General features: G+C 39.3%; 1 protein-coding gene across 6 annotated transcripts in view; it reads left to right on the top strand.

The window, feature by feature from the left end:
* Positions 1-27,541, top strand: part of BTBD8 (BTB domain containing 8) — an 89,672-nt gene that overhangs the window by 33,296 nt on the left and 28,835 nt on the right. For 5 of the 6 annotated variants that reach the window (XM_043460665.1, XM_043460664.1, XM_043460668.1 and 2 more), the window contains 3 exons: positions 8,228-8,317; positions 20,226-20,306; positions 21,642-21,738. In XM_043460665.1, coding sequence (XP_043316600.1) covers positions 8,228-8,317; positions 20,226-20,306; positions 21,642-21,738 — 268 coding nt within the window. Of the gene's footprint in view, positions 1-8,227; positions 8,318-15,297; positions 15,342-20,225; positions 20,307-21,641; positions 21,739-27,541 lie in introns of those variants that run through there. The other variant, XM_043460669.1, reaches the window with a different exon arrangement.

Below are 27,541 nucleotides of genomic sequence, written 5' to 3'. Positions count from 1 at the left end.
TCCACCTGCCAATGCAGGGGACACGGGTTCAATCCTTGGTCCAGGAAGATCCCACATGCCATGGAGCAGCTGAGCCCATACACCACAATTGTTGAGCTTGTGCTCTAGTGCCTGGAGCCGCAACTACTGAGCCCGTGTGCTGCAACTACTGAAATCCCTGTGTCCGAGAGCCCATGCTCCACAAGAGAAGCCACCACAATGAGAAGCCAGCACACTGCAACTGGAGAGTAGCCTGCTCACCACACCTAGAGAAAAGCCTGTGCAGCAACTAAGACCTAAGGACAGCCAAAAGTAAATAAAATTTTTTTTATTGTTTTTAATGCAGATTGTCTGAAACTACAATTTAATAAGTCAGCACTGAGTTAGGAGATCAGTGTCCTTCAGTCAGTTCTGGACACTAGCGTCACTCAGTCGTGTCCAACTTTTTGCAACCCCATGGACTGTAGCATGCCAGGCTTCTCTGTCCATCGTAACTCCCAGAGCTTGCTCAAGCTCATGTCCATTGAGTCGGTGATGCCATCCAACCACCTCAATCGCTGTCATCTCCTTCTCCTCCTGCCTTCAATCTTTCCCAGCATCAGGGTCTTTTCCAGTGAGTCAGTTCTTCACATCAGGTGGCCAAAGTATTGGAGTTTCAGCTTCAGCATCAGTTCTTCCAATGAATATTCAGGACTGTTTCCTTTAGGATTGACTGGTCTGATCTCCTTGCTGTCCAAGGGAATCTCAAGAGTCTTCTCGAACACTACCGTTCAAAAGCATCAATTCTTTGGCACTCAGCTTTCTTTATAGTCCAACTCTCTCATCCATACATGAGTACTGGAAAAACCATACCTTTGACTAGACAGACCTTTTTGGCAAAGTAATGTCTCTGCTTTTTAATAAGGTTGGTCATAGCTTTTTTTCCAAGGAGCAAGCGTCTTTTAATTTCATGGCTGCAGTCACCATCTACAGTGAGTTTGGAGCCCAAGAAAATAAAGTCTGTCACTGTTTCCATTGTTTCTCCATCTATTTGCCATGAAATGATGGGACCGGATGTCATGATCTTGGGTTTTTGAATGTTGAGTTTTAAGCCCGCTTTTTCACTCTCCTCTTTCACTTTCATCAAGAGGCTCTTTAGTTCCTCTTCACTTTCTGCCATAAGGGTGGTGTCATCTGCATATCTGAAGTTATTGATATTTCTCCCGGCAATCTTGATTCCAGCTTGTGCTTCATCCAGCCTGGCATTTCGCATGATGTACTCTGCATATAAGTTAAATAAGCAGGGTGACAATATACAGCCTTGACATACTCCTTTCCCGATTTGGAACCAGTCTGTTGTTTCATGTCCAGTTCTAACTGTTGGTTCTCGACCTGCATACAGATTTCTCAAGAGGCAGGTCAGGTGGTCTGGTATTCCCATCTCTTGAAGAATTTTCCACAGTTTGTTGTGATCCACACAGTCAAAGGCTTTGGCGTAATCAATAAAGCAGAAGTAGATGTTTTTCTGGAACTCTTTTGTTTTTTCAGTGATCCAACAGATGTTGGCAATTTGATCTCTGGTTCCTCTGCCTTTTCTAAATCCATCTTGAACATCTGGAAGTTCACAATTCATATACTGTTGAAACCTGGCTTGGAGAATTTTGAGCATTACTTTGCTGGTGTATGAGATGAGTGCAATCATGTGGTAGTTTGAACATTCCTTGGCATTGCCCTTCTTTGGGATTAGAATGAAGACTGACTTTTTCCAGTCCTGTGGCCACTGCTGAGTTTTCCAAATTTGCTGACATATTGAGTGCAACAATGTAATAGCATCATCTTTTAGGACCCTTAGTCTATGCAGTATTAATTATTATAGACCTGTGTGTGCATGCTAAGTTGCTTCAATCCTGTCCGACTGTTTGCGACCCTGTGGTCTGTAACCCACTGGGCTCCTCTGTCCAACGGATTCTCCAGGCAAGAATATTGGAGTGGGTTGCCATTGCCTCTTCCAGGGGATCTTCCCAACGCAGGGATCAAACCCTCATCTCTTTATGTTTTCTGCACTGGCAGGTGGGTTCTTTACTACTAGCGCCACTTGGAACCCTAGTCTGACTAATTAGCTATATAATCCTGAGTTGTTTAGTCACTAAGTTGTGTCTGACTCTTTTGCGACCCCATGGACTGTAGCCCACCAGGGTCCTCTGTCCTTGGAATTTCCCAGGCAAGAATACTGGAGTGGGTTGCCGTATCCTTCCCCAAGGGATCTTCCTGACCCAGGGATCAAACCTGAGTCTCCTGCATTGGCAGGTGGATTCTTTACCACTGAGCCACAAGGAAGCCCATATTCTTGAGTACATCAGCTGAAAACTTTTTTCAGAAGTATACACTTTAGTAGTTCAGAAGTTAATCTTTCTGAGTTTTGATTGCACCATTTATTAATTGTTGAGAAGTTACTTAATCTCTCCAAGTCTCAAATTCTTTATCTGTAAAAGAAATAATGATAGTAATTATAGCATAGGATGGCAGTGAGGATTGAATCAGGTAATGTACATAAAGTACTTAGCATGGTACTGTGGCACATTGAAGCATTCAGTAAACATTAGTTGCTAAAAGTATGTATTAGATATCTGGGAGGCAGGCATTTTGTTGTCTGTCTGGAGGTTGGCAAACTGTGGCCCACCCTAAAGAATAATATGCAAAAGGGACCTGAAAAACCTAATATACTTAAATTTTTATTTACTATCCGGCCCTTTGCAGAAAAAGTTTGCTGTTCCCTCCCTTACTAGGATTGCCAGGGAGCATTAAAGAAATAATTATAATAAAATTCCAAATTATCATACAGTAAAGTGGGTTATGAATCTCTCAATATTAATTACTTTATTAATGATAAATGGTCAACCCTATCCTCTTAAAAGGTTTAAAATAATAAATTAGATGTGGGAACAATAGAGAGAAAAGAGGTGAGATTCTTTAGTACCATGGGCCTTTGAGAGAGGCTGCAGTGGGGAACCAAAGCCAAAGAGAGTGGATGCCTAAAAGGAAAGAAGTCACCTAGAGTAGAAGCTCCTTAACTGAACTTGACTAAACCTGCTCTTCACATGGTCTCTGCAGAACATGCTGACATGGTAGGCAGAACTCTCAAGACTACAATGCCATTCTCTAGTATAATCTGTAACATTTCCATTCCTATCATTGAGTTTGTGTCTCTTGAGTCGCTTGGGTTTATTCCCAAACCTGTTTGATGCCATTTGAATTTCTTATTTTGATAGCATGACTTAATGAAGTATCATATAAACCAATGACACATGAAATATAAAAGAATTGTTGTTCCAGTGAAAACTAAAGTGAATGTTTTGGAAAGCTTAATAAGGGAGAGGCATTTAAAAAATTGTTATTGAATTCAGTTTAGATGAAACAATACAAAAACTTGAGGGGAAATTATAAAAATCTTAAATGCTTCTATACTTCAGATTGCTTCATACAAGTTTTAAATTTCTTCATTTTAGAGAAGCTTGAATTAGAAATCATAGACAAGGTGTATAGGTGTAGTTTTTGCAAGACATAGGAGGCTCCAATCAGTGAATTCACACTAAAAAAAAAAGATTGGCTTTATGGTCAAAGATTTGTGAATGAATACATACTTATTTTCTAAGTTAGAATAAAATGATTATGGTATAGACAAATGATTTTAAAAATTCTCTCCTAATTTTTTGATTAACCAGACAACTATCAGTCTTCATTGTACTAGATAGCAAGGTATCCACTCTATTTTTTACAACTCATTTTTTAAACTTAGCTAATCCAATGAAAGCTGTCGTCAGTGTATATTAAGATGAATGTCTCAAGAGAAAGCTGACTTACCATTTTTAAAGTTTACATTCTCTAAAATATTTGCAGAGTGTCATGGGTGATAGTGACAGCTCCAAAAAGTTTGGATTCACTGATGTGGGTTTAACCCTTATTCGGTTATGCGGAACTGATAGGGGAAAAAATATATATGTATACACACACACACACACACACACACATATATATTCTTGGAGCAAGACTACTTAAAAAACAGTCCTAGTGAAAAATTCTTTATTTAGAGTTTCTCTGAGTAATCCAGGCCATTATTATGCCTGGAGTCGTGAGTCTGGTTGAGCTAACATCAAAAAGTATTGAATAGCAATGTACTATAAAGCAAGAGTAAGCGGGAAATTAGGGCACCTCTGCAGAGCCAGAAGCAGCCTTGTCAGTGGAGATTACATTTAGTCAAAAGGAGAAAATAGTTTTTGGTGTGTTGGAAAATAAAAAATCTGTTAAAGATTTTAACACACCTATCTACAACATATTTTTTTTTAAACTGAGGCTTGAATCCAATTAAATAGGAATGTTTTCATAAGTTTCTCTCTTAAGAACAGTGTAATTGTTTAAGCCTCAGTCACTCTTAGTCTTACTTAAATGGAAATGGCTAGCATGCAGCGTTTAGTTCAAGTCTTCCATATTCTTCACTGATTTTTTTGTGTACTTGTCCTGTTAGTTACTGAGAAGAACGTTGATGTCTCCATCTCATCCTTTGTTGCCCCCTTCTCCTCCTGCCTTCAATCTTTATACTCTGTGACAACCTAGAGGAGTCGGAAGGGGAGGGAGGCTGAAGAGGGAGGTGACATATGTATACCTAGTATCGCTCCATGTTGATATATGGCAAAAACCATCACAATATTGAACTCTGTATGGAGCAACTGATTGGTTCAAGATTGAGAAAGTAGTACAACAGTGCTGTCTGCTGTCACCCTGTTTGTTTAATCTATATGCTGAGCTCATCATGAGAAATGCCAGGCTGGATGAATTACAACCTGGAATCAAGGTGGGTGGGAGAAACATCAACAACCTCAGATATGTGGATGATACCACTCTTAACGGCAGAAAGCGAAGAAGAACTAAAAAGCCTCTTGATGAGGGTGAAGGAGGAAAGTGAAAGAGTCGGCTTAAAACTAAATATTAAAAAAAACTAAAATCATGGCATCTGGCCTTATTGCTTCATGACAAATAGAGGAGGAGAAGGAAGAAATAGTAACAGATTTCTTCTTTTTAGGCTCTAAAATTACTGCAGATGGTGACTGCAGCCATGAAATCAAAAGACATTTGCTCCTTGGCAGGAAAGCTATGACAAACCTAGACAGTGTGTTGTAAAGCAGAGACATTATTGCGCCAACAAAAGTCCGTATAGTCAAGTCTATGGTCTTCCCAGTGGTCATGTGTGGTTGTGAGAGCTGGACTGTAAAGAAGCTGGAGCACTGAAGAATTGATGCCTTCAAAAACTGTGGTGCTGGAGAAGACTCCTGAAAGTCCCTTAGACAGCAAGGAGATCAAACCAGTCAATCTTAAGAGAGATCAACCCCGAATACTCCTTGAAAGGACTGATGCTGAAGCTGAAACTCCAGTTTTTTGGTTGTCTGATGTGAATAGCTGACTCATTGGAAAAGTCCTGTTGCTGGGAAGGATTGAGGGCAGAAGGAGAAGAGAATGTCAGAGGATGAGATGGCTGGATGGCATCACTGATGCAATGGACACAAACTTGGGCAAACTTTGGGAGATGGTGAGGGACAGAGAGGCCGGCATGCTGCAGTCCATGGGATCGCAAAGAATCAGACACAGCTGAGCGACTAAACATCACAATATTGTAAAGTAATTATCCTCTATTTTTAAAAAATGAACTCAAAAAAGAATTCATATACAATCAAATGAACACAACTGAGAGTCTAATTTGATGAGTTTTGAAAAATATATAAACATGTGTAACTCCCACCACAATCAAGATATAGAGAATTTTTATTACCTAAAAATCTCTCCTGTGTCCATTTGCCACTAGTACTGTCCTTCTCTCTGTTGTTGTTATTTAGTTCCTAAGTTGTATCTCACTCTTTTGGGACCTCACTGCCCACCAGGCTCCTCTGTCCATGGGATTCTCCAGGCAAGAATACTGGAGTGGGCTGCCATTTCCTTCTCCAGGAGATCTTCCCGACCCAGGGATTGAACCCATGTCTCCTGCATTGGTAGGCGAATTCTTTACCACTCAGCCAGCAGGGAAGCCCTCTCTCTCTCTATCCTCAGGCAAAACTGAGTTTCATATGCTTATTTTCCATCTGTATTTCTTTGGTGAGTTTTCTCTTCATGTCGTTTGCCCATTTTTAATTGGACTTCTTTTGTTTTCTGATTGTTGTGTTTTCTAAATTATAGTTTATTTTACCTGTCCTAGAATTTCACATAAATGATCTCAGACATATTATTGAACTTCTTTTGCTCAGGATAATGTTTTTGAACCTCATCCTTAGATATAATGTATATCATATTTCATTCAGTTTTTGTTGCTGAGTAATATACTACACTGTGAGCTTCCCTAGTGGCTAGTAGTACAGAATCCACCTGCAAATGCAGGAGACGTGAGAGACACGGATTCAACCCCTGGCTCAGAAGCTCCCCTGGAGGAGGAAATGGCAACCTGCTCTAGTATTCTTGCCTGGAAAATTCCATGGACAGAGGAACCTGGTGGGCTACAGTCCCTTGGGGTCACAAAGAGTCAGACACGACTGAGCAGCTAAGGACACACACACTATATTTAGGCTAGATATAGATCACTTCAATCCAGTCAGGGATTGAGCTCATTCAGAGCTGGGCTTCGGTTCTAAAAAAGGCTTATCTATTTCCTGTTCCTTCTTCTTTCAAAGATGTAGTCCTTTAGAGTCCAACTGAAATTCTGGGACATCCACCAAAGTCTCTCCTCTTTTTTGTTGCTGTTGTTCAGTCACGAGGTCCTGTCTGACTCTTTGTGACCCCATGGACTGCAGCATGCCAGTCTCCTCTGTCCTCCACTATCTCCCAGAGTTTGCTCAGACTCATGTCCATTGTGTTGGTGATGCCATCAAACCATCTCATCCTCTGTTGCCCCCTTCTTCTCCTGCTCTCAGTCTTTCCCAGTATCAGAGTCTGCCAGTGAGTCAGCTCTTCACATCAGGCTGCCAGAGTATTAGAGCTTCAGCTTCAGCATCAGTCCTTCCAATGAATAGTCAGGATTAATTTCCTTTAGGATTGACTGGTTTGATCTTCTTGCAGCCCAAGGGACTTTCAAGTGTCTTCTCCAACACCACAGTTCAAAAGCATCAGTTCTTCAGCACTCAGCCTTCTTTATGGTCCAGCTCTCACATCTGTACATGACTACTGGGAAAATCATAGCTTTGACTGTGTGAACCTTTGTCATCAAAGTGATGTCTCTCCTCTTTGCTGGATCCCAAATTCCAATTTTGTGCCTCCAAGCCTGTAAAGATTGCCAGAAGCAATCTAGATTCAGCTTCTTAGCTTCTCAACCTTACTTTTGCTTTCAGATATATGTGTGTGTGTGCGTGTGTGTATGTGTGCATATATTTTTCCCCCTTATCTTTCCAAGCTATTTAGCAGGAAGGTTAGTCTGAGACAACCTAATAAGCCATTGCCAGAAGTGTCTCTTTATTCTTCTTCTCCCCTTCCCCTTTTCCATCCCAGCCCCTGCTAGAATATTCACATTTTTGCTGTATCTAATTTACTGTTATAGTCCCTAGAGTAGTGCCTAGCACAGAATAGAAGTCAGTAGGTATTTGTTGAGTTAAATAATGGATGAATTAACATTCTATTTGAGGAGATAGAATGGGCATTCAAAACAAAATATTTTTCCTATAATTTTTCGAATTTAAGAGAAAGGTATCCATGAGCATAATTATGCTGAGTTTTAAACTGGTACTCAGGACTTTTAGAGTTCTAGTCTCTTACTGATATTTCCGCAAGGTCTTAACATCATTTGTTTTTTATTTCTGCCTTTGTAAATGATCTGTTATTCTCTCACTGATGAAAATTGTTATTAAAATTTAAGAGCTTTCAAGAGAAAAAATTAAATGGGATTTCCCTGGTTGCCTAGTGTTTAGGATTCTGGGCTTTCACTGCTATGGCCCAGTTTCAGTCCCTTGTCAGGGAACTGAGCTTCTGCAAGCCACATGGTGCAGCCAAAAAAAAAAAAGAGAGAAGAAATTAAAAAGATGAAAAAAAACACTGGAATTAATGTTCTAATGAAGCAATCAAAATACTTTGGTATAAGTTTAGGTTTATAACTTCTTTTATTAAATTCTACCAGTGAATACAAATGACAGGTAAATTGTTATCATGTTTTAAGAGGTAAAGATGAAAAATTTCATTAAAAAATTATATTTTGCAGTTGTGCGTAAATGTTTGTCTGTGTTTTCTCCCCCTCTTCCTTTAGAGCCATTTTAAGTGCCAGATCTAGTTATTTTGCTGCAATGCTGAGTGGCTGTTGGGCTGAAAGCTCCCAGGAGTACATTACTCTTCAAAGGTAAGCATAATTTTTACAAGGAAGCTTGACTGCAAATGATTGCAAATAATACATCATACAGAGCGCTTTTCATGAATCTGATTACTCTGTCTGTTCAATGAAATGTTTTTCATGTGATGGAATTCCACAAGTACACTTTCTGAAAATGAGAGGAAGTTGAGAGCTTTTAGTGATAGAGATAATGTGTTACTCTTCTGAGACTTCCGTAACAAAATAGCACAAACTGGTTGCTTTAAGCAACAGAAATTTGTTCTCTCACAGTTCTATAAGGCACCAGCCAGCAAGGTTGAGAGCTCTTACCTTAGGTCCTTTGAATGTGGATAGGCACTTTCTGCTGTATGCTCCAGTGACCCTTTTTTTAGTGCATGGAGCTGGGGGACCACAGAGGGGAAAGGAAGGTGGAGGGAGAGAGCTCACTCTCTGGTGTTTCTTATAAGGACACTAATCCTATCAAATCGGCTAGGGCCCTACCCTTATTACCTCATTTAACCTTAATTATTTCCCTAGAGAGCTTCCCTGGTGGCTCAGATGGTAAAGAGTCTGCCTGCAATGCAGGAGACCGGGTTCGATCCCTGGGTCTGGAAGATCCCCTGGAGAAGGGAGAGGCTACCCACTCTGGTATTCTTGCCTGTGAAATCCCATGGACAGAGGAGCCTGGTGGGCTGTGGTCCTTGGTATTGGGAAGAATTGGACACAACTGAGCCACTAACACACGCACACACATTTCCTTAGAAGCCCTATATCCATATAGGTACACGGGGGTTAGGGCTCCAATATGTGAATTTAGGTGTATGGGGGAACATAGATTTTTAGTCTGTAACAGGTAGTTTCTTTATTAAAGAATAATTTGCATAGGTGTGGATTTCAGTGACCTATGATAGTGCATTGGTGAATCTACAAAATTGGGGCAGTTTATATCAACTGCTGAGACAGTTATTAAGAGATGAACTACTTCCTTACATGGTGAAATGGAATATTTTTTGGTCACAGATGATCACTGTGAGAATCTAGAGTGTATAGTAGTGGGGAGGGCTTTCTCAATAGGAAAACTGCCTGGGAGTTCTGAGGGAGAACTCCCAGCTTTCATCATTCTCACTGCTGATGCTTCCTCAACTGAGTCAGTCTTGGCTAGAGACTTGAATGTGGAATGGTGGTAGTGATGATTCCATAACAGTGGATGTGTGAAAAGTACTGATAAACTCTCACTGTTTTTCACACTAGTCTATAATCTTTAGCCTTGTAGGTTACAGCTGTCTGATTCCTTACTAAAATCAATCCCCAAATGCCTCTCATTTGTAATTTCTCACTCTATTGAAAAGTGGAAAATTAAAACATTATTTTTAAGAATATGTTATGTGTTTTTATCTCTTTTCATGTTTCATTTATTTGATAGAAATGAAACATATGCAGAAGAACCTAAACCTCTTTTCTTTCATACCAGGGTTTCTAGAGAGTTACGTTTTAGTTCTATCACCTACTGTTTTGATCTGGCAACCACTAGGTAGTTTTTGATTATGGAAGATTTTACATGCCAAGCAAATAGTTTATTAGCCTGTGGGTAAAAAGAATGTGTAGTTGAGTCAGTCAGTGAAATTTTATCATCACTGCTGAATTTTAGTATATGTGCTGCCGAAGCGAGCACTATCATCACTGTTGAAAAACAGCCTGAAAAATATGTGTCCTGCCAATAAGATCTCTTCCTTTATGGTGAATTTAAAATGTCTGCTGAGTATTGGAAGAGAAATAATGTTTGCAGAGGCCAGAATTTCTGTAAGTGTGTCAGTTCTAGGGATAATCATCATTCTAGTGTAATTTTGGAAACGTGTCCAGGGATTGTGTTTCAGATGTTTTAGATATCTTTTTAAAAAACTATCTACTCTCATTAGAGGTGAAGTCACTAAAAATTTAAATGGAGAGGTAACCATGTGATTCTGCTTAGTGAGATAGACGTCAAAAGAAGTGTATGATTATTGGACCTTATTTGACAGCAGGGGAAAGTAATTTACAGAAAACACTTTGTCTAATTTCCTAGAAGAAGTCTTAGTTGCTTATAGATTTAGTGACAGTGTTTTTACCATCTGATACCAATTGCATACACCTTTGTTCCTCTTTCCAAATAGATTGTGTCCTTAGCAGTGATAATACCTTACAATAACATGTATTTTCCATGTTACTTCCACAGTTACTATGCTCTTTAATTTTTAGATTCAGTCTTTGAGAGAGCTGGTGTATTCACAGATTACAGATGAGAAGAAAAGGATCAGATAAATTAAATCTCTTCCAGGGGTTCCTTGGCAAATAAGTGCTATGCTAAATATGTTACATGTTTGTTGATTCTTAATTCAAAGTCCTGCAGTCACTGAAGAAATTTAAAGTTTCCCATTGGTATGTGTTCTTGAACTAATTCAGACTGCTCTTTTCCACTGTTTAAATCAGTGATTTTTCCATAGGAATGGAAAGTTCCTGGTAGTCCCTTAGGGAATACATGGCATGGGGTTGGGATATGGGCACATCTTCCACCAGAGCTGCTCTACTGTTACCTGTTCTTTATCACTCAAAACAACCTCTGTGTTTAGCTATGGGAATAAGTTAAAGTGAAAGTCAAGTCATTCAGTCGTGTCCGACTCTTTGTGACCCCGACCCCGTGGACTGTAGCCCACCAGGCTCCTCCGTCAGTGTGATTCTCCAAGCAAAAATACTGGAGTGGGTTGCCATTTCCTTCTCCCGGGGATCTTCCCGACCCAGGGATCCAACCTGGGTCTCCCGCATTGCAGGCAGACACTTTCAATACTCATGAGTGATCAGATTAAACTTTCAAAACACAGGCTTTTAAAGGTGGAGTCTGTTTATTAAGAGGTTAATAAATAAAGAAGTAGTAGCTTAACTGTTGGTCTCTATTCCACTACCTATAATTTTCCATCTTCCATTATGATGGAGGTAATGGATAAATATCTCCTCTTATAATATGGCTCAACTGCTGCTGATCAACTTTAGTGGTATGTTCAAGGGAGAACCAAATAGAAATAGCCAAATTTGTTTCAAACTGTCATTACGAATAAGTAGACTGTACGTTGTAGCAGTGCCAGCAATCATCAGGCTCTCTCCTCCTACAGTATGTTCCCTTTACTTCTGTTGTAAGCTAGGGTCTACTCCTTACCGGCTCATCTTGCACAGAGCTGCTATTTTGTCATTGGAGGCTTATTCCTAATCAGCTCCTTTATTTCTAATGCTGTTGTTGTTGTTTAGTTGCTAAGCTGTGTCCAACTTTTTTGTAACCCCATGGACTGTAGCCTGCCAGGCTTTTCTGTCAACGGGATTTCCCAGGCAAGAATACTGGAGTGGGTTGCTATTTCCTTCTGCAGTGGATCTTCCCAACCCACGGATTGAACCCATGTCTCCTGCATTGCAGGCAGATTCTTTACCACTGAGCCAGCAGGGAGGCCCACTTCTAATACTAGCACATCAGAAATGAAGATGCATTTCTTTTTGACTCTTTCATCTTGTTTGATATAACAAGGCATTCTAATGCCAAAACAAAAGGGGGATTTCCTGACAGATTCTGGGTTTTATCTACATCTTTTATTATTATTATCATCACACAATATGTTTTGCTTTCCCCTCTTGTTGTTCAGTCACTCAGTCATGTCTGACTGTTTGTGACCCCATGGACTGCAGCATGACAGGCTTCCCTGTCCTTTGCCCTCTCCCGGCGTTTGCTCCCTGTCCATCATCAACTCCTGGAGCTTGTTCAAACTCATGTCCATTGAGTCGGTGATGCCATCCAACCATCTCATCCTCTGTCGTCCCCTTCTCCTGCCTTCAGTCTGTCCCAGCATAAGCCTTTTCTCCAATGAGTCAGCTCTTAAATAAATAAAAATAAAGCATCAATTTTTATTTCAGGCGGCCAAAGTATTGGAGCTTCAGCTTCAGCATCAGTCCTTCCAGTGAACATTCAGGCTTGATTTCCTTTAGGACTGACTGGTTTGATCTCCTTGCTGTCCAAGAGACTGTCAAGAATCTTCTCCAACACCACAGTTCAAAAGCATCAGTTCTTTGTCTATCAGCCTTTTTTATTGTCCAGCTCTCATATCTGTACATGATTACTGGAAAAAACATAGCTTTGACTCTACGGACCTTTGTTGGCAAAGTAATGTCTCTGCTTTTTAATATGCTATCTAGGTTGGTCATAACTTTTCTTCCAAGAAGCAAGCATCTTTTAATTTCATGGCTGTAGTGACCATTTGCAATGATTTTGGAGCCCAAGAAAATAACGTCTGTTACTATTTCCATTTTTTCCCCATATATTTGCCATGAAGTGATGGGACCAGATGCCATGATCTTAGTTTTCTGAATGCTGAGTTTTACACCAGCTTTTTCACTCTCCTCCTTCACCTTCATCAAAAGGCTCTTTAGTCCCTCTTCAGTCTCTGCTATAAGGGTGCTTTCATCTGCATATCTGTGGTTATTGATATTTCTTCCAGCAATCTTGATGCCAGCTTGTGCTTCACCCAGCCCAACATTTCACATGATGTACTCTGCATATGAGTTAAATAAGCTGGGTGACAATATACAGCCTTGACGTACTCCTTTTCCAATTTGGAACCAGTCTGTTGTTCCATATCCGGTTCTAACTGTTACTTCTTGACCTGCATACAGGTTTCGCAGGGGGCAGGTCAGGTGGTCTAGTATTCCTATCTCTTGAAGAATTTTCCACAGTTTGTTGTGATCTACACAGTCAAAGGCTTTAGCATAGTCAGTGAAGCAGAAGTAGATGTTTTTCTGGAATTCTCTAGCTTTTTCTATGATCCATTGGATGTTGGCAATTTGATCTCTGGTTCCTCTGCCTTTTCTAAATCCAGCTTGTACATCTGAAAGTTCACAGTTCACATACTGTTGAAGCCTAGCTCAAAGGATTTTGAGCATTACTTTGCTAGCATGTAAGATGAATGCCAATTGTGTGATAGTTTGAGCATTCTTTGGCATTGCCGTTTTTTGGGATTGGAATGAAAACTGACCTTTTCCAATTCTGTGGCCACTGCTGAGTTTTCCAAATTTGCTGGCATATTGAGTGCTGCCCTTTCACAGCCTCATCTTTTAGAATTTGAAATAGCTCAGCTGGAATTCCATCACCTCCACTAGCTTTGTTCATAGTGATGCTTCCTAAGGCCCACTTGACTTCCCTTTCCAGGATGTGTGGCTCTAGGAGAGTGATCACACAATTGTGCGTATCTGGGTCATGAATATCTTTTTTGTACAGTTCCTCTGTGTATTCTTGCCACCTCTCCTTAATATCTTCTGCTTCTGTTAGGTCCATACCATTTCTGTCCTTTATTGTGCCCATTTTTGCATGAAATGTTTCCTTGGTATCCCTGATTTTCTTCAAGAGATCTCTACTCTTTCCCATTCTACTGTTTTCCTCTATTTCTTTGCATTGTTCACTTAAAAAGACTTTCTTATCTCCTTGTTATTCTCTGGAACTCTGCATTCAGATGGGTATATCTTTCCTTTTTTCCCTTGCCTTTCACTTCTCTTCTTTTCTCAGCTATTTGTAAGGCCTCCTCTGCTGCTGCTGCTAAGTCGCTTCAGTCGTGTCCGACTCTGTGCAACCACGTAGACAACAGCCAACCAGGCTCCTCTGTCCACAGGATTCTCTAGGCAAGAATGCTGGAGTGGGTGGCCGTTTCCTTCTCCACAGACAACCATTTTGCCTATTTGCATTTCCTTTTCTTGGGGATGGTTTTGATCACCGCCTCCTGTACAATGTCACGAACCTCCGTCCCCTTCAGGCACTCTGTCTATCAGATCTAATCCCCTCTTGTATTACATATCAAATTGACTGTGTCAAATTACCACCTGAAATGTTATTAGTATCATGGTGTATAAAGCTGTCAGAAGGTTAAAGCATATTTAGGAATTTTACTTTTTTAAAAAATCACATCTTTAAAAAATTTTTATAATGTAACAAAGTAATCTATAAAACAAATTGTCTTTCACATTAACTTATATTTGTAAACCTGAGTAGATGTTTCCAGGGGTAGTGTGGTATAGTAAAAAGATCATGGACTTTGGTGTCTTTATAGGAAGTTCTACATCCAGGCCCAAACTGTTACATGACTTTGGGACGTTGCTTACCTTCCCTGAGCTTTCTGAGGTTGTTGAAAGGAAAAGCTTGGCATAGTGTTTGGTGTATAGTCTGTAGTGCTGATTATTATTTGCCTTTTTTTCTTTCCTTAAATGGTGGTGTTCTCATTTTTCAAGAGAGTAAAGGGTTCAAGTGAGGGCCATTTCCAGGACTAGGACAGCAACACCTGCTTTGCTTGGTCAGTAACCTCTTTTGGAACTGTGCCACTGTTGTATATCTGTAGGATGTTTTCTGCAATAGATTAAAATTGAAATCTTGTCTGTCCTTACGGAAAAGAACCAATTGTTTTTTGGTTCTGTTTTGAGTTGGTAGCTCAAAGATGTAATGCATGTGACATTTTAAAATGGAACAGCCTTCAATAAATTAAGGTAGGAATAGTGGAATCCTATTATCCTAGTTTTAGGGCTTCCCAGGTGGCGTAATGGTAAAGAATCTGCCTGTCAATGCAGGAGATGCAAGAGACATGGGTTTGATCCCTGCATCAGGAAAATCTTCTGGAGAAGGAAATGGCAACTGGCTCCAGTATTCTTGCCTGGAATCCCGTGGCCAGTGGAACCTGGTGGGTATAGGCCACAAAGAGTGGGACATGACTGACCAACTGAGCACACACATGTAATCCTAGTTCTACCCATGTCCCAGAGTTGGAAGGTGGGAGGATAAAGCTGAAAGGAAGTTCCCCTGGTGGAAAGGGGACGTTTTCCACATCCAATACTGGAAATTGAACAGCCAGTATTTCCATAAAGAAACCTCACGTGTTTCCATTTTATGTAAACAGAAGTCTTCCGGTGGTGGCTTGAGACTTTAGAATATAAATTTGGATTTTTTCATCTCCCTTCAGAGACTCCTGGCTTGCTCTGAACCTTCAGGATGACCTTTTCAAATGTAAGTCAGGTCATATTTCTCTTCTGGTCAAAGTCCTTCAATGCCTTCTCATCACAATTAGAACTGAACCCAAATCTTTATCGTAAGCTATAAGAACCTATATGATCTGACCCATAAGATTCTCCCAGACTTCCCCACCTAAAGGAGCTACAGCCCAGCTCTCCAGTTACTCTTTTCTGTTATTCTGTTGATTGTCTTCATTTTTCACTGTTAACATCATCTTCATGTATTTGTTGACATGGGTTTCCCTGGTGGCTCAGACAGTAAAGAATCTGCCTGCAACGCATGAGACCTGGGTTCAGCCCCTGGGTTGGGGAGATCCCCTGGAGGAGAGCATGGCAACCCACTCCAGTATTCTTGCCTGGAGAATTCCATGGACAGAGGAGCTTGGTGGGCTACAGTCCATAGGGTCACAAAGAGTCCGACTTGACTCTTGAGTGACTAAGCACACACATTTGTTGACATATTTATTGTCTGTGTTCTCTCTTTAGAATGTAAGGTCCAGAATAGCGCCTAACATTCAATAGATATTGAATGTAAATGAATGATGAATAAGGCCCTTAGCCCACATATGCAAAAACCTGAAACTTTAGGAAACACGTATATAGCACAGAGGTTTTAGACTGGGTGCATGTTGTCTCTGATCCTAGTGCTCTGTTCTCTCATGGTCTTTTTATTTTTTCTAACTGTTGAGTGTATGTAATACTTTCATCTCCTATAGGATTTTATTCTGTTTACATTTAAATGGGAATAGTGCCTTAAATCTTTCCATTTATTTAAACTGTGGGTTATTGCAGTAATTTTTTTTTTGGCGAGTCAGTTGATCATGTCTTTATAAACATTTTTCATAAAAATACAGATGACTTACAATAATGAGGCTGCAGTTTAATAAAACAGCTGTCAAGACAGCAGGAAAACAGTTTCTTGCTGTTTTTATAGCTATCATATATATTGATATATAAGCTCAAATATCCAGATTTTGCTGTTTATTTTAATAAAAGTTTTATTTCTACCTAGTCATCATTTTCCTTTGCTTAAATATGTCAAGTCTTAGAAGAAACTATTCTTATAAATATTCAATCCTCATTAACACTAATAAGAATGGCTCTTGAAATTTCAAGGAAAAGTGCATGGGGTGTAACTATTATGGTACTGTTTTTTTATGAACAAACTACAGATAATATAGCATAATTATACTGAGATCAACTCTTGTCATATCCATGTGTATAAATGAGCATATTTAGAGATTTGGCTTTTTTCTAAGTATTAAAGAAGAGATGTGGAGTTTTGAATCAGCAGAAATGAGTAGCTGGCCATTGTAGAAGCCAATAAATATATATTAAGTAAATTTAAACATATTTATATGTTTTCAACTCAGTATTCCTTCTGAAGGCTTGGGAGATGCTTGCAACTACCCTAATAAGCCGTTCATTAAATATTCATTAAACGTTTGTTGAGCATATATTATTTAAGGCCACAGAGTCAAAGCAAACACCTTTCTGAGTCGTACCCTGTGGAACTCCCTTTCTTTTCTTCTTGCCTTTCTCCTTGTCTCCCTTCAGCAGACATTAGATTCTGTGCTTAACAAACTGTGAATGTCTTATCAGCACTGTCCCCAGCCTGCTTCCATGCAGAGCTCCAGTATTATGCAGGGAAAGGAAATTCTGATCCTGGGAATATTGACTCAATGCTGACATTCTGCTTCTGCTAGAGATGCAACGGTAAATGAGACACACATCCTGCCCTCACAGAATTCAGTTTAGAAGAAGAAACAAATATGTAAACAAAGATGTTATAAGTCAGTTTGATAAATGTGATAATGGAAGGGTGTTGGGGGGGGTGGTGTATTATACTGCTTAAGAGCCCAGGCATTGGAGTATGGATTTAAATTCCAAATTCCAGTGCAGTCTGCCTGGATTTAAATTCCAGTGCATCACTGGCCACTTGACGTTGGGCAATTTATTTTTTTCCCAGCACCCACCTCCATGGGCAAGTTACTTAATTTCAGTTTTTTCATTTATAAGATAAGACTAATAATAATAACCTCCCATTAAGTTGTTATGATTCAATGAGCTAATTGCATTGAAATGTTTATTAGCTCAGTGACTAAATCATAATAAATGCTCAATAAATGTTAGTTATTATTTATGTTTAACACTCAATGATTTCCTTTTTTTCCCCCTTGAGAGTGTTAAGGAAACAATCAGAGGTAAAGAGCCACGTGTCTTGTGTCTAAAAGATGAAATAAATAGAGAGGGAGAGAATTTTAAGCAGAGTAAACAGTATGTGATAAGGAACGGATGTATAAGGAACTGTAAGTCGTTCAGGTATAGGAAATGGTAGTTTGCTTATCCTGGTCTTGGAACAGCTGCTAGAGAGAGAACCAGAGATCATATAATAAAGAACATTCTATGCCAAACTAAGGAATTTGGTCTTTTTTTCCTAGGTCCTATGGAGAATTGCTAAAGGGTTTTAAAAATCAGGGACTATGTCAGATTTCCATTTTAGCAAAGTCACTCTGATTACAATGTGTGAAATGGGATGCAAGGAGGTGATTTCAGGCAAGAAGCCTACACGAGAGTACTATGATGAAGTATAGTACAGATGAAAGAAACTGAGAGGCTAAACTGGGGCAACAAAAAGGGGAAACATGTAGCAAATGGGCTTCCCTGGGGGCTCCATGGTAGAGAATCTGCCTGCCAATGCAGGAGACAAGGGTGTGATCCCTGGGTTGGAAGATCCCCTGGAGAAGGAAATAGCAACCTACTCCAGTATTCTCAGGTGGCTCATTGATTAAGAATCTGCCTGCAATGCAGGAGCCACAGGAGACATGGGTTTCAACCCTCGGTCAGGAAGATTCCCTGGAGGAGGGCATGGCAATCCACTCCAGTATTCTTGCCAGGAGATCCCTTGGACAGAGGACCTGGTAGGCTACAGTCCATAGGGTCACAAAGAGTCAGACACGACTGAAGTGACTTAGCACACACCAGTATTCTTGCCTGGGAAATCCAATGGACAGAGTACAGACCATGGATCACAAGTCAGACACGATTTAGTGACTAAACAACGACAGCAACAGACAGCAAAGGCTGAACTCAAAAACATTTGAAGGTGTAAAGTGATAGGATATAACGAGAGAGAGGATTAAGATGAACCTCCAGCTCTGACTTAGGCATCTAGATTATTCTTCAGTCTTCTGTTATTCCTGTTTTGTTCATAGCACTGTTACAGGACTCCTTGCATCTTGTCCCACCTTCTAATCCTCTGTACCAAAAGAGTGAATTATCTAGTAACCATTGGGCATTGGTCAGGACAAACTCTGACCTGAGAGTTAATTTGATGATGAGAGGTAATTTGATTTCTTTTCTCCTTTCTTTGCTGAATCTGTGGAAAGAGGTGATGGGATGAAGGGTATCTGCTATCCATCTTTGCTATCCGTCGGAGTTCTGAAGGGGGCCCAATAAATTTCTTCCTGCTCACAATAAGACAAAAGAATCAGCAGGTGAAATTAGAAAACATTTCCTTAATTTTTGATAAGGCAAGCTCTGGGAAATAGTGAAAGACAGGGAAGCCTGGCATGCTGCAGGTCAAGGGTTGCTTTTATGCAAAAGTCAAAGTTGATTTGCTTGCTATGTCTACTCTAAGACAGGCCACTTGAGAGAAAGTCTGAATCTGGATAGCAGTACGCTTCTCCCCCACCACCTCTTACCACTGGTTCAGCAGTGAAAAAAGGAGAAAAGAAATCAGTTTACCTCTCATCTAGAAAGCTGAGAGCCAAAAATTGATGCTTTTGAACCATGGTGTTGGAGAAGACTCTTGAGAGTCCCTTGGACTGCAAGGAGATCAAACCAGTCAGTCCTAAAAGAAATCAATCCTGAATATTCATTGGAAGCGCTGACACTGAAGCTCTGATACTTTGGCCACCTGATGAGAAGAGCCAACGTTAGAAAAGATCCTGATGCTGGGAAAGACTGAAGGCAGGAGAAGGGGATGATGGAGGAGGAGATGGTTGGATGGCATCACCAACTCAATGGACATGAGTTTGAGCAAGCTCTGGGAAATAGTGAAAGACAGGGAAGCCTGGCATGCTGCAGGCCAAGGGTTGCAAAGAGTTGGACACTACTGAACAACTGAGCAACAAGAAGAAGTTCCTCTTGATCAACAACCAGTGGTTGTTGTCCACCAGCCAGATAATTAACCTTCCCTGATACAGAGGAATAGGGGAGCAAGGGAGGGCCAAGATGCAAGAAGTCCTGTAACAGTGCTATGAACAAAATATAAGTGTAATAGAAGGCTGAATCTGGGGTGCTGGGAGAAGAAGTCGAGAATTGAGAGCCTGAGATCTAGTAGTCAATGGAACATAAAGGTTATCACCTCAGACTGCTTCTTTACGTCATGTCGTTTAAGTCTGTAAAACAAGGATGTTGGCAGAGCTAGAGCCGCTGGATAGGTATTACAAATTAAGAAATCTGTATGGCATAGCAAGAATCTTTCTAATGAATGGAGTAGTTGTTCATCCCAGGCTTTAAGCAGAATGAGAGGCCATTTTTCAAAGATGCTGAGGAGGATTTCTTAATGAGCCAGAGGTTGAACTATGACCTCTAAAGTCCTTTCTAACCTTGTCTCTCATGGAAGATGCCCAACAAAGAATTAATTATTTTATCATATACTAATAACATTCTATAATATATAAAAACCCACACATAGCTGCAGTTATAACTTCATTTTTAAATTAATAGCATACCTCATGGGTGTTATTTGAAAATAAAATGAGATTAGAACTTTATCTTGACTGAAAATTTATGGGAAAATAGAATATATCACTGATATCAGTTAAACCTTAATTATTTCTGGATTTGAATTTAGTTTTCTTCTATTTTTCAGTATAAACCATGTAGAAATGAATGTTATGATGCACTTTATATACGGAGGAACTTTGGACTTTCCTGTCAAAGCTAATGTTGGGTAGGTATTATTTTTTAATCATTTTAAATATAAAAATATTGATATTTTGTGGCTTCTGCTTTATTGAGCTATGTTTAAAAGTGTCAGTGAAGTAGAAGTTTCACTTTTATTATTTATTTTGCTGTATGTTTGTACATATTTTGGTAACATCTAAAAACAGTAAGTCACCTTATTTAGAAGAAAAGATGATCTAGCAATTCACAGTAGTAAGATTAAGAAAAGTCTTTATTAGACTTAAATAGAAGGAAATGGCCACCCACTCCAGTGTTCTTGCCTGGAGAATCCCATGGACAGAGGAGCCTGGTGGGCTACAGTCCATGGGGTCCCAAAGAGTGGAACACAACTAAGTAATTGCTGCTATGTTTGAAAAACTTAATATTTGTTTTGGAAAATAAATGACAGATTTTTGTAAAGTTAATTCAACTTTAGTCAAATTTGGAATTTGATAAATTTTTTTGCTACTTTATTTTTAAATTTTAGAATGTCGAAAGAAAAAAAAACCCTAAAAGTAATTTGAGAATATAGGCATCCTAAAGATCAACAATGGTATGGTTCTTTAGTACTCTATGACAACATGCCATCTAAGCTGCTGAAATCCTACTGAAGAGTGAAATCTATCTTGCTCTTCTAATTTTCGGGATGTTCTCTCCTTTTATTGCTATTCTAACATCACATGAATGAAGGCTGCTCTTTTAATTGTAGATATTTATTAGTTCCTTTAGTTATAAACTGAATGAATATGATTTGAGGGAGAAAGTATCATGAGTCACAGGGATTGAGTACTGAAGTTTTGCCCCTGGAAACCGGTATGAAATTTTATCATGGAATTGAGACTTGCAGGTTTCCTAAGTACCTAGCGTATGTATGGGCACTTAGAACTCCTTGCCAATTGAAAGAAGCAACAGAAACCCTCTGAGTCATTGGATGCCACCTCTAATCTCATGGTACTCTGTGGGCATTTTCAATGTGATAAATGTCAATTAGTTGCCCTCCCCCTAAATTTTTATTTATTGTGAGGAGCTGTAACTGTGTAGCCTTTGAAGCAGTTTCCTGGGCCTTGTATATATCACTGAGAATATGAGGGGAAGTTGTAAAACATCTCCAAATTTACTTTGCCTTATTCTCCACAAATCAAATCATGCTGCAGTGCTTTCAGCTTTTGACCTATCTGCTTTTTATAATCTGTATGGAGTACTATGTAGGGCAGAAAGTTCGAATTAAAATAGTTAAGATTATTATTTTCTCTAAACAAACTGTTTATCATTAAGAAATTATTGTGTATTATGCCTTGGTATTTAAATAGAAGAATTAACAGTGCATCTATTTTTATTTTAGTCAGATACTCAATATGGCTGATATGTATGGACTAGAAGGATTAAAAGAAGTAGCAATCTATATTTTAAGAAGAGATTACTGTAATTTCTTTCAGAAGGTAATTATTGAGTCTCAGAAATCTTTTACATAGTACCTAAAGTAATCTATTATTACCTCCTAGATTCTTAACTCTGTTAGTATTGTCGTTTTAGCTAATGGTAACTCTATTGAGAAATAACTCTTAGGATGTGCTTGTGTAAAACAGAAATCAATTCAGATCATTTTAAATAAGATAAAACTGAGGTGGGGATTTACTGAAAGAATATGGCAATATCCTATATAATTCGAAACTGGAGTACACAGTTGGGACTCTCAGTTAGGTAGGGTTTGGAACTGAGAGAAAGGAAGCTGGAAACTAGGGTTACTTTCTGCATTTATCAAAGGGCACCACAGTGCTTCATCAGTTTTTTCCCCTGAAAAAACTCCTCCTTCCTACCACTTCTCTTTTATAGCATGTACTTGGAGTGGGATATAGTTCTCTTCTACTTCTCCAGGTGCTATATGAATACTGACTTTTTAATTTTAGTTTATGCAAACTTAAATTTGTTGTCTAAAGAAAGGTATTGTACTGTTTATTTCAAAGCCATTTGTACATTGTTTTAATTTTCTCTTGTTTTTTATTTTCTTATTTATGCTTTTCTTTGTAAACAATGGCCATGTATTATGTTTATAATCATCAAAAAACAAGTATTAAAAGGATTGTTTACATAAATAGTCCCCTCTTATTGGATACTTGAACCAACAGTATGCATTGTAATGAGGTAATTTTAATAATTTTAAGCATATTTAAATTTAGATTTTTATGTTGGGTAGGACTTTTCCTATCTCTTTATAAGTTGTATATGAGATATCACCCCATGGGTTAAAACAGAGGCATGAACTGGGTCTACCACCACTACCAGCCCTTCCCGTTTTACTGAGAAACAGTTAAACTCCTCAGGTACCTTTATCAAGCCTTTAATCAGTTACCGTTCATTCCAGCTTTTATAAGGAAGGGAACTAGAAGGGGCACAGTCTGTGGTATCCTCAGCACTGTAGAAAGTAAAGAATCCTAGTAAAGAGAGTTTTCCTTCTCTTTCATCTCTTTTCCTCATCTTCCCTGCCAAGTGAATGTCAGCAGGGAGATCCAAGACTATCCCAAATAAACATTAAAGATAGGGATATTTGCAACGAGGGTATAGTGTCCTCTCAGCCCTGAGATGGGAATCTACCATGGACATCTGTATAACCAGACCACTCTGGAACTTCTATCAAAGAAGAAAATACTAAGAGATTTCTTGAAAGAGCCTAGAATATGTCTCAGGAACCAGTGAGAATATACTTGAACATGGAGATTCCTCAAAGGAGGAGGAGGCTTGCTGGAGAAGCCAGTACTAGCCTGGTGACTAGAGACAATAGTTACTGTCATAGATAGAAAAAAAATAAAAGTCCATTCCATACCCCAAGTATACATGGTATGCAAGGAAAGAAAAGGACCTTAGTGATTCAGTGAAGATTAGAAGAGGCTAATACAGGGTCAGATAACACTGTGTCCCATGTAGGGAGGCATCGAGCATCGTGAATCCTAGAAGAACCTTTGTCCCCTGAGAGGCTGGGGAGAACTTCGGTCTGTCACTTAATGAGCCACCACATTAGCAAAGGCCACGAGCATCTGGATTAGATCATTCAAGGACATCTTCCTATTACCCTGCTGGTCACTGGTTAGTTACTTAAAGTGACCATACCCATCCACAGCCCTATTCCAAAGGAGTTAGACCCACAAAATGGAGGGGCAAGGGATCATGCTCTACACTGCATTCCAGATCTCGCCAACTAAAAGTGTAGTCAGTGATGGGGAACAAAAGATTTAAATTAAGTGTGAGATAGGTGTTAAAATAGTACCATACTGATTTTAAATACCAAAAGTAACCAGAAGATACTGGAATGCACCTGTAATCATTAAAGGATGGAAAAAAGGTGAATTTGACACAGCTTGGTTGATAGCACTAACTGGGGATAAAAAGTTTTATGTTAGTATCTGCTTTAAACTGAGATTCCTCAATAAACCAGTTACATGAAACATTTTGAGACTAATCTCTATTATGGATTGTCTTTGGACCATTGCTTCTACTTTTTAGTATGTTCAAGAGTATACATAGGTTACGTACAGCTTTCAAAATTCCACTTAATTTTAAAAAATACAACGTATTTGTTGCCATTAAAAGAATAGAAGGGCCCGGCTAGCTCAGTCGGTAGAGCATGAGACTCTTAAAAGAATAGAAGGTGAAATTCTTCTGAATTATCAATATGGTGTGTTTTGTTGAAAACCTTTTTATTCTATTTTACTATAGTCTATATTACTGTGGTAACAGATATTTAAGAGCAAACTTTTTATTGATCTGATCTTGAAATTGTTTGCTTTACTACCTTGACAATATATATTTTAATAAATATACTTTTGAATATACAATTTTTAACTTCTAGATCTCAATTATACAGTTTCTTGCCAGTGACTTAAATATGGTAAATCTATAGTAGCTCATCCCACAGTAACATATGTTGGGGTAAAATGTGGTGAACTGGCCCCAGAACTCATCAAGCTAGCTTCAGTCATTTCATTAACGTCACAGTCTTGCCTTTATTCAAGTAAATTTTAGAACTTCATTTATATGATTATAGTGGGTTTTACATTACATGCTTTTTGCCACTGATTTAAAAATATATTTTAGGTTATGATTTAAATAGATGTCTTCCCAAATTTTATAAGCAGGTTTGGAAAATGACTAAAAGGTCCATCATCCTATTACAAAAACACTTAGGAAATCAGCATTTCCATATAAGTAAAATTCTTAGAAAGCTAAAGTTATCCCTTTAAGCCAGGGATTAGTAAACTTTTACTATAAAGGCTAGATAATTAGTATTCTAGGGTTTATGGGCCATACGGCCTCCATCACGGCTACTCGGCTTTCTGTTGTAGACCAAAAGCAGATATGGACCGTATGTAAATAGAACAGCATAGCAGTGTTCCAATAAAACTTTATTCACAAAAAGAGTGATGGGCTAATTTTGGTGCACAAGCTGATTTGCCATCCATTGCATGTAAGCAGCAAATTATTTTGCAGTTTAATATTTTGTATGGAATATTATGGAAATTATGGAATTTTATGGAAATCCAACATCTGTTGGATCATAGAAAAAGCAAGAGAGTTCCAGAAAAACATCTACTTCTGCTTTATTGACTACACCAAAGCTTTTGACTGTGTGGATCACAACAGACTGTGGAAAATTCTTCAAGAGATGGGAATACCAGACCACCTGACCTGTCTCCTGAGAAATCTGTACACAGGTTAAGAAGCAACAGTTAGAACTGGACATGAAAAACAGACTGGTTCCAAATCGGGAAAGGAGTACATCAGGGTGTATGTTGTCACACTGCTTATTTAACTTATATGCAGAGTACATCATGTGAAATGCTGGCCTGGATGAAGCACAAGCTGGAATCAAGATTGCTGGGATAAATATCAATAACCTCAGATATGCAGATGACACCACCCTTATGGCAGAAAGCAAAGAGGAACTGAGAAGCCTCTTGATGAAAGTGAAAGAGGAGAGTGAAAAAGCTGGCTTAAATCTCAACATTAAAAAAACTAAGATCATGGCATCTGGTCTCATCACTTCATGGCAAATAGAAAGGGAAACAATGGAAACAGTGACAGACTTTATTTTGGGGGGCTCCAGAATCACTGCAGATGGTGACTACAGCCATGAAATTAAAAGACGCTTGCTCCTTGGAAGAAAAGCTATGACCAACCTAGACAGCATATTAAAAAGCAGAGACATTACTTTGCCAACAGAGGTCCATCTAGTCAAAGCTATGGTTTTTCCAGTAATCATGTATGGGTGTCAGAGCTGGACCATAAACAAAGCTGAGCGTCAAAGAATTGATATTTTTGAATGGTGGTGTTGGAGAAGACCCTTGAAGAGTCCCTTGGACTGTAAGGAGATCCAACCAGTCCATCCTAAAGGAGATCAGTCCTGAATATTCATTGGAAGGATTGATGCTGAAGCTGAAGCTCCAATACTTTGGCCACCGGATGCAAAGAACTTACTCTTTGGAAAAGACCCTGATGCTGGGAAAGATTGAAGGCAGGAGGAGAAGGGGACGACAGAAGATGAGATGGTTGGATGGCATCACCAACTTAATGGACATGAGATTGAGCAAGCTCCAGGAGTTGGTGATGGACAGGAAAGCTGCAATCCATAGGGTTGCAAAGAGTTGGAACTGAACTGATGGTGGAGGCATTTCTGAAGAAGCTTTTGCCCTTCTCTGAGTGCACAGTATCTTCAGAAGTACATATTTAGAGACTATATATACAAATTGGCTGATTGCTGGTCTTTATTAAGTGTATAAATTCAGATCACAACTAGTGAATGTGTACAAAGAGAAACTGAATTGTATACACCCCAATAGGGCAATAGATGTGCTTAGGAACATAGTCCAAAACCTGAAAATACATGGCACAGGCAATATGTAGCACATATTGAGGCTTACCACTCAACTGTAACTTAAATCAAATCCCTTACAATTATACAGTGGAAGTGACAAATAGATGCAAGGGATTAGATCTGATAGACAGAATGCCTGAAGAATATGGCCGGAGGTTTGTGACATTGTACAGGAGGCAGTGACCAAGACCATCCCCAAGAAAAAGAAATGCAAAAAGGCAAAATGGTTGTCTGAGGAGGCCTTACAAATAGCTGTGAAAAGAAGAGAAGGCAAAGGCAAAGGAGAAAGGGAAAGATATACCCATTTGAATGCAGAGTTCCAAAGAAGAGCAAGGAGAGATAAGAAAGCCTTCCTCAGTGATCATTGTAAAGAAATAGAGGAAAACAATAGGATGGGAAAGACTAGAGATCTCTTCAAGAAAATTAGAGATACCAAGTGAACATTTCATAAAAAGATGGTCACAATAAAGGACAGAAACGATACAGACCCAGCAGAAGCAGAAGATATTAAGGAGAGGTAGCAAGAATACACAGAAGAACTATACAAAAAAGATCTTCATGACCCAGATAACCACAATGGTATGATCACTCACCTAGAGCCGGATATCCAGGAATGTGAAGTCAAGTGGACCTTAGGAAGCATCACTACGAACAAAGCTAGTGGGAGTGATGGAATTCCAGTTGAACTATTTCAAATCCTAAAAGATGATGCTGTAAAGTACTGCACTCAACATGCCAGCAAATTTGGAAACTCAGCAGTGGCCACAGGACTGGAAAAGGTCAATTTTCATTCTAATCCCAAAGAAAGGCAATACCAAAGAATGTTCAAACTACCAGACAGTTGCACTCATCTCACATGCTAGCAAAGGAATGCTCAAAATTCTCCAAGCCAGGCTTCAACAGTGTGTGAACTGTCAACTTCCAGATGTTCAAGCTGGATTTAGAAAAGGCAGAGGAACCAGAGATCAAATTGTGAACATCCGTTGGATCATTGAAAAAGTAAGAGAGTTCCTGAAAAACATCTACTTCTGCTCTATTGACTATGCCAAAGCCTTTGACTATGTAGATCACAACCAACTGGAAAATTCTTCAAGAGATGGGAATACGAGACCACCTGACCTGCCTCTTGAGAAATCTGTGTGCAGGTCAAGAAGCAACAGTTAGAGCTGGATATGGAACAACAGACTGGTTCCAAATTGGGAAAGGAGTACATCAAGGTTGTATATTGTCACCCTGCTTATTTAACTTCTATGCAGAGTTAAAATGCAAAATGCTGGGCTGGAAATAAAACACAAGCTGGAATCAAGATTGCCAGGAGAAATATCAATAACTTCAGACATGCAGATGACCACCCTTATGGCAGAAAGTGAAGAGGA

Source organism: Cervus canadensis, chromosome 2 (genome assembly GCF_019320065.1).
Source record: "Cervus canadensis isolate Bull #8, Minnesota chromosome 2, ASM1932006v1, whole genome shotgun sequence".
In the NCBI taxonomy this organism is placed as follows: domain Eukaryota; kingdom Metazoa; phylum Chordata; class Mammalia; order Artiodactyla; family Cervidae; genus Cervus; species Cervus canadensis.
This window is presented reverse-complemented; position numbering and strand designations above follow the sequence as displayed.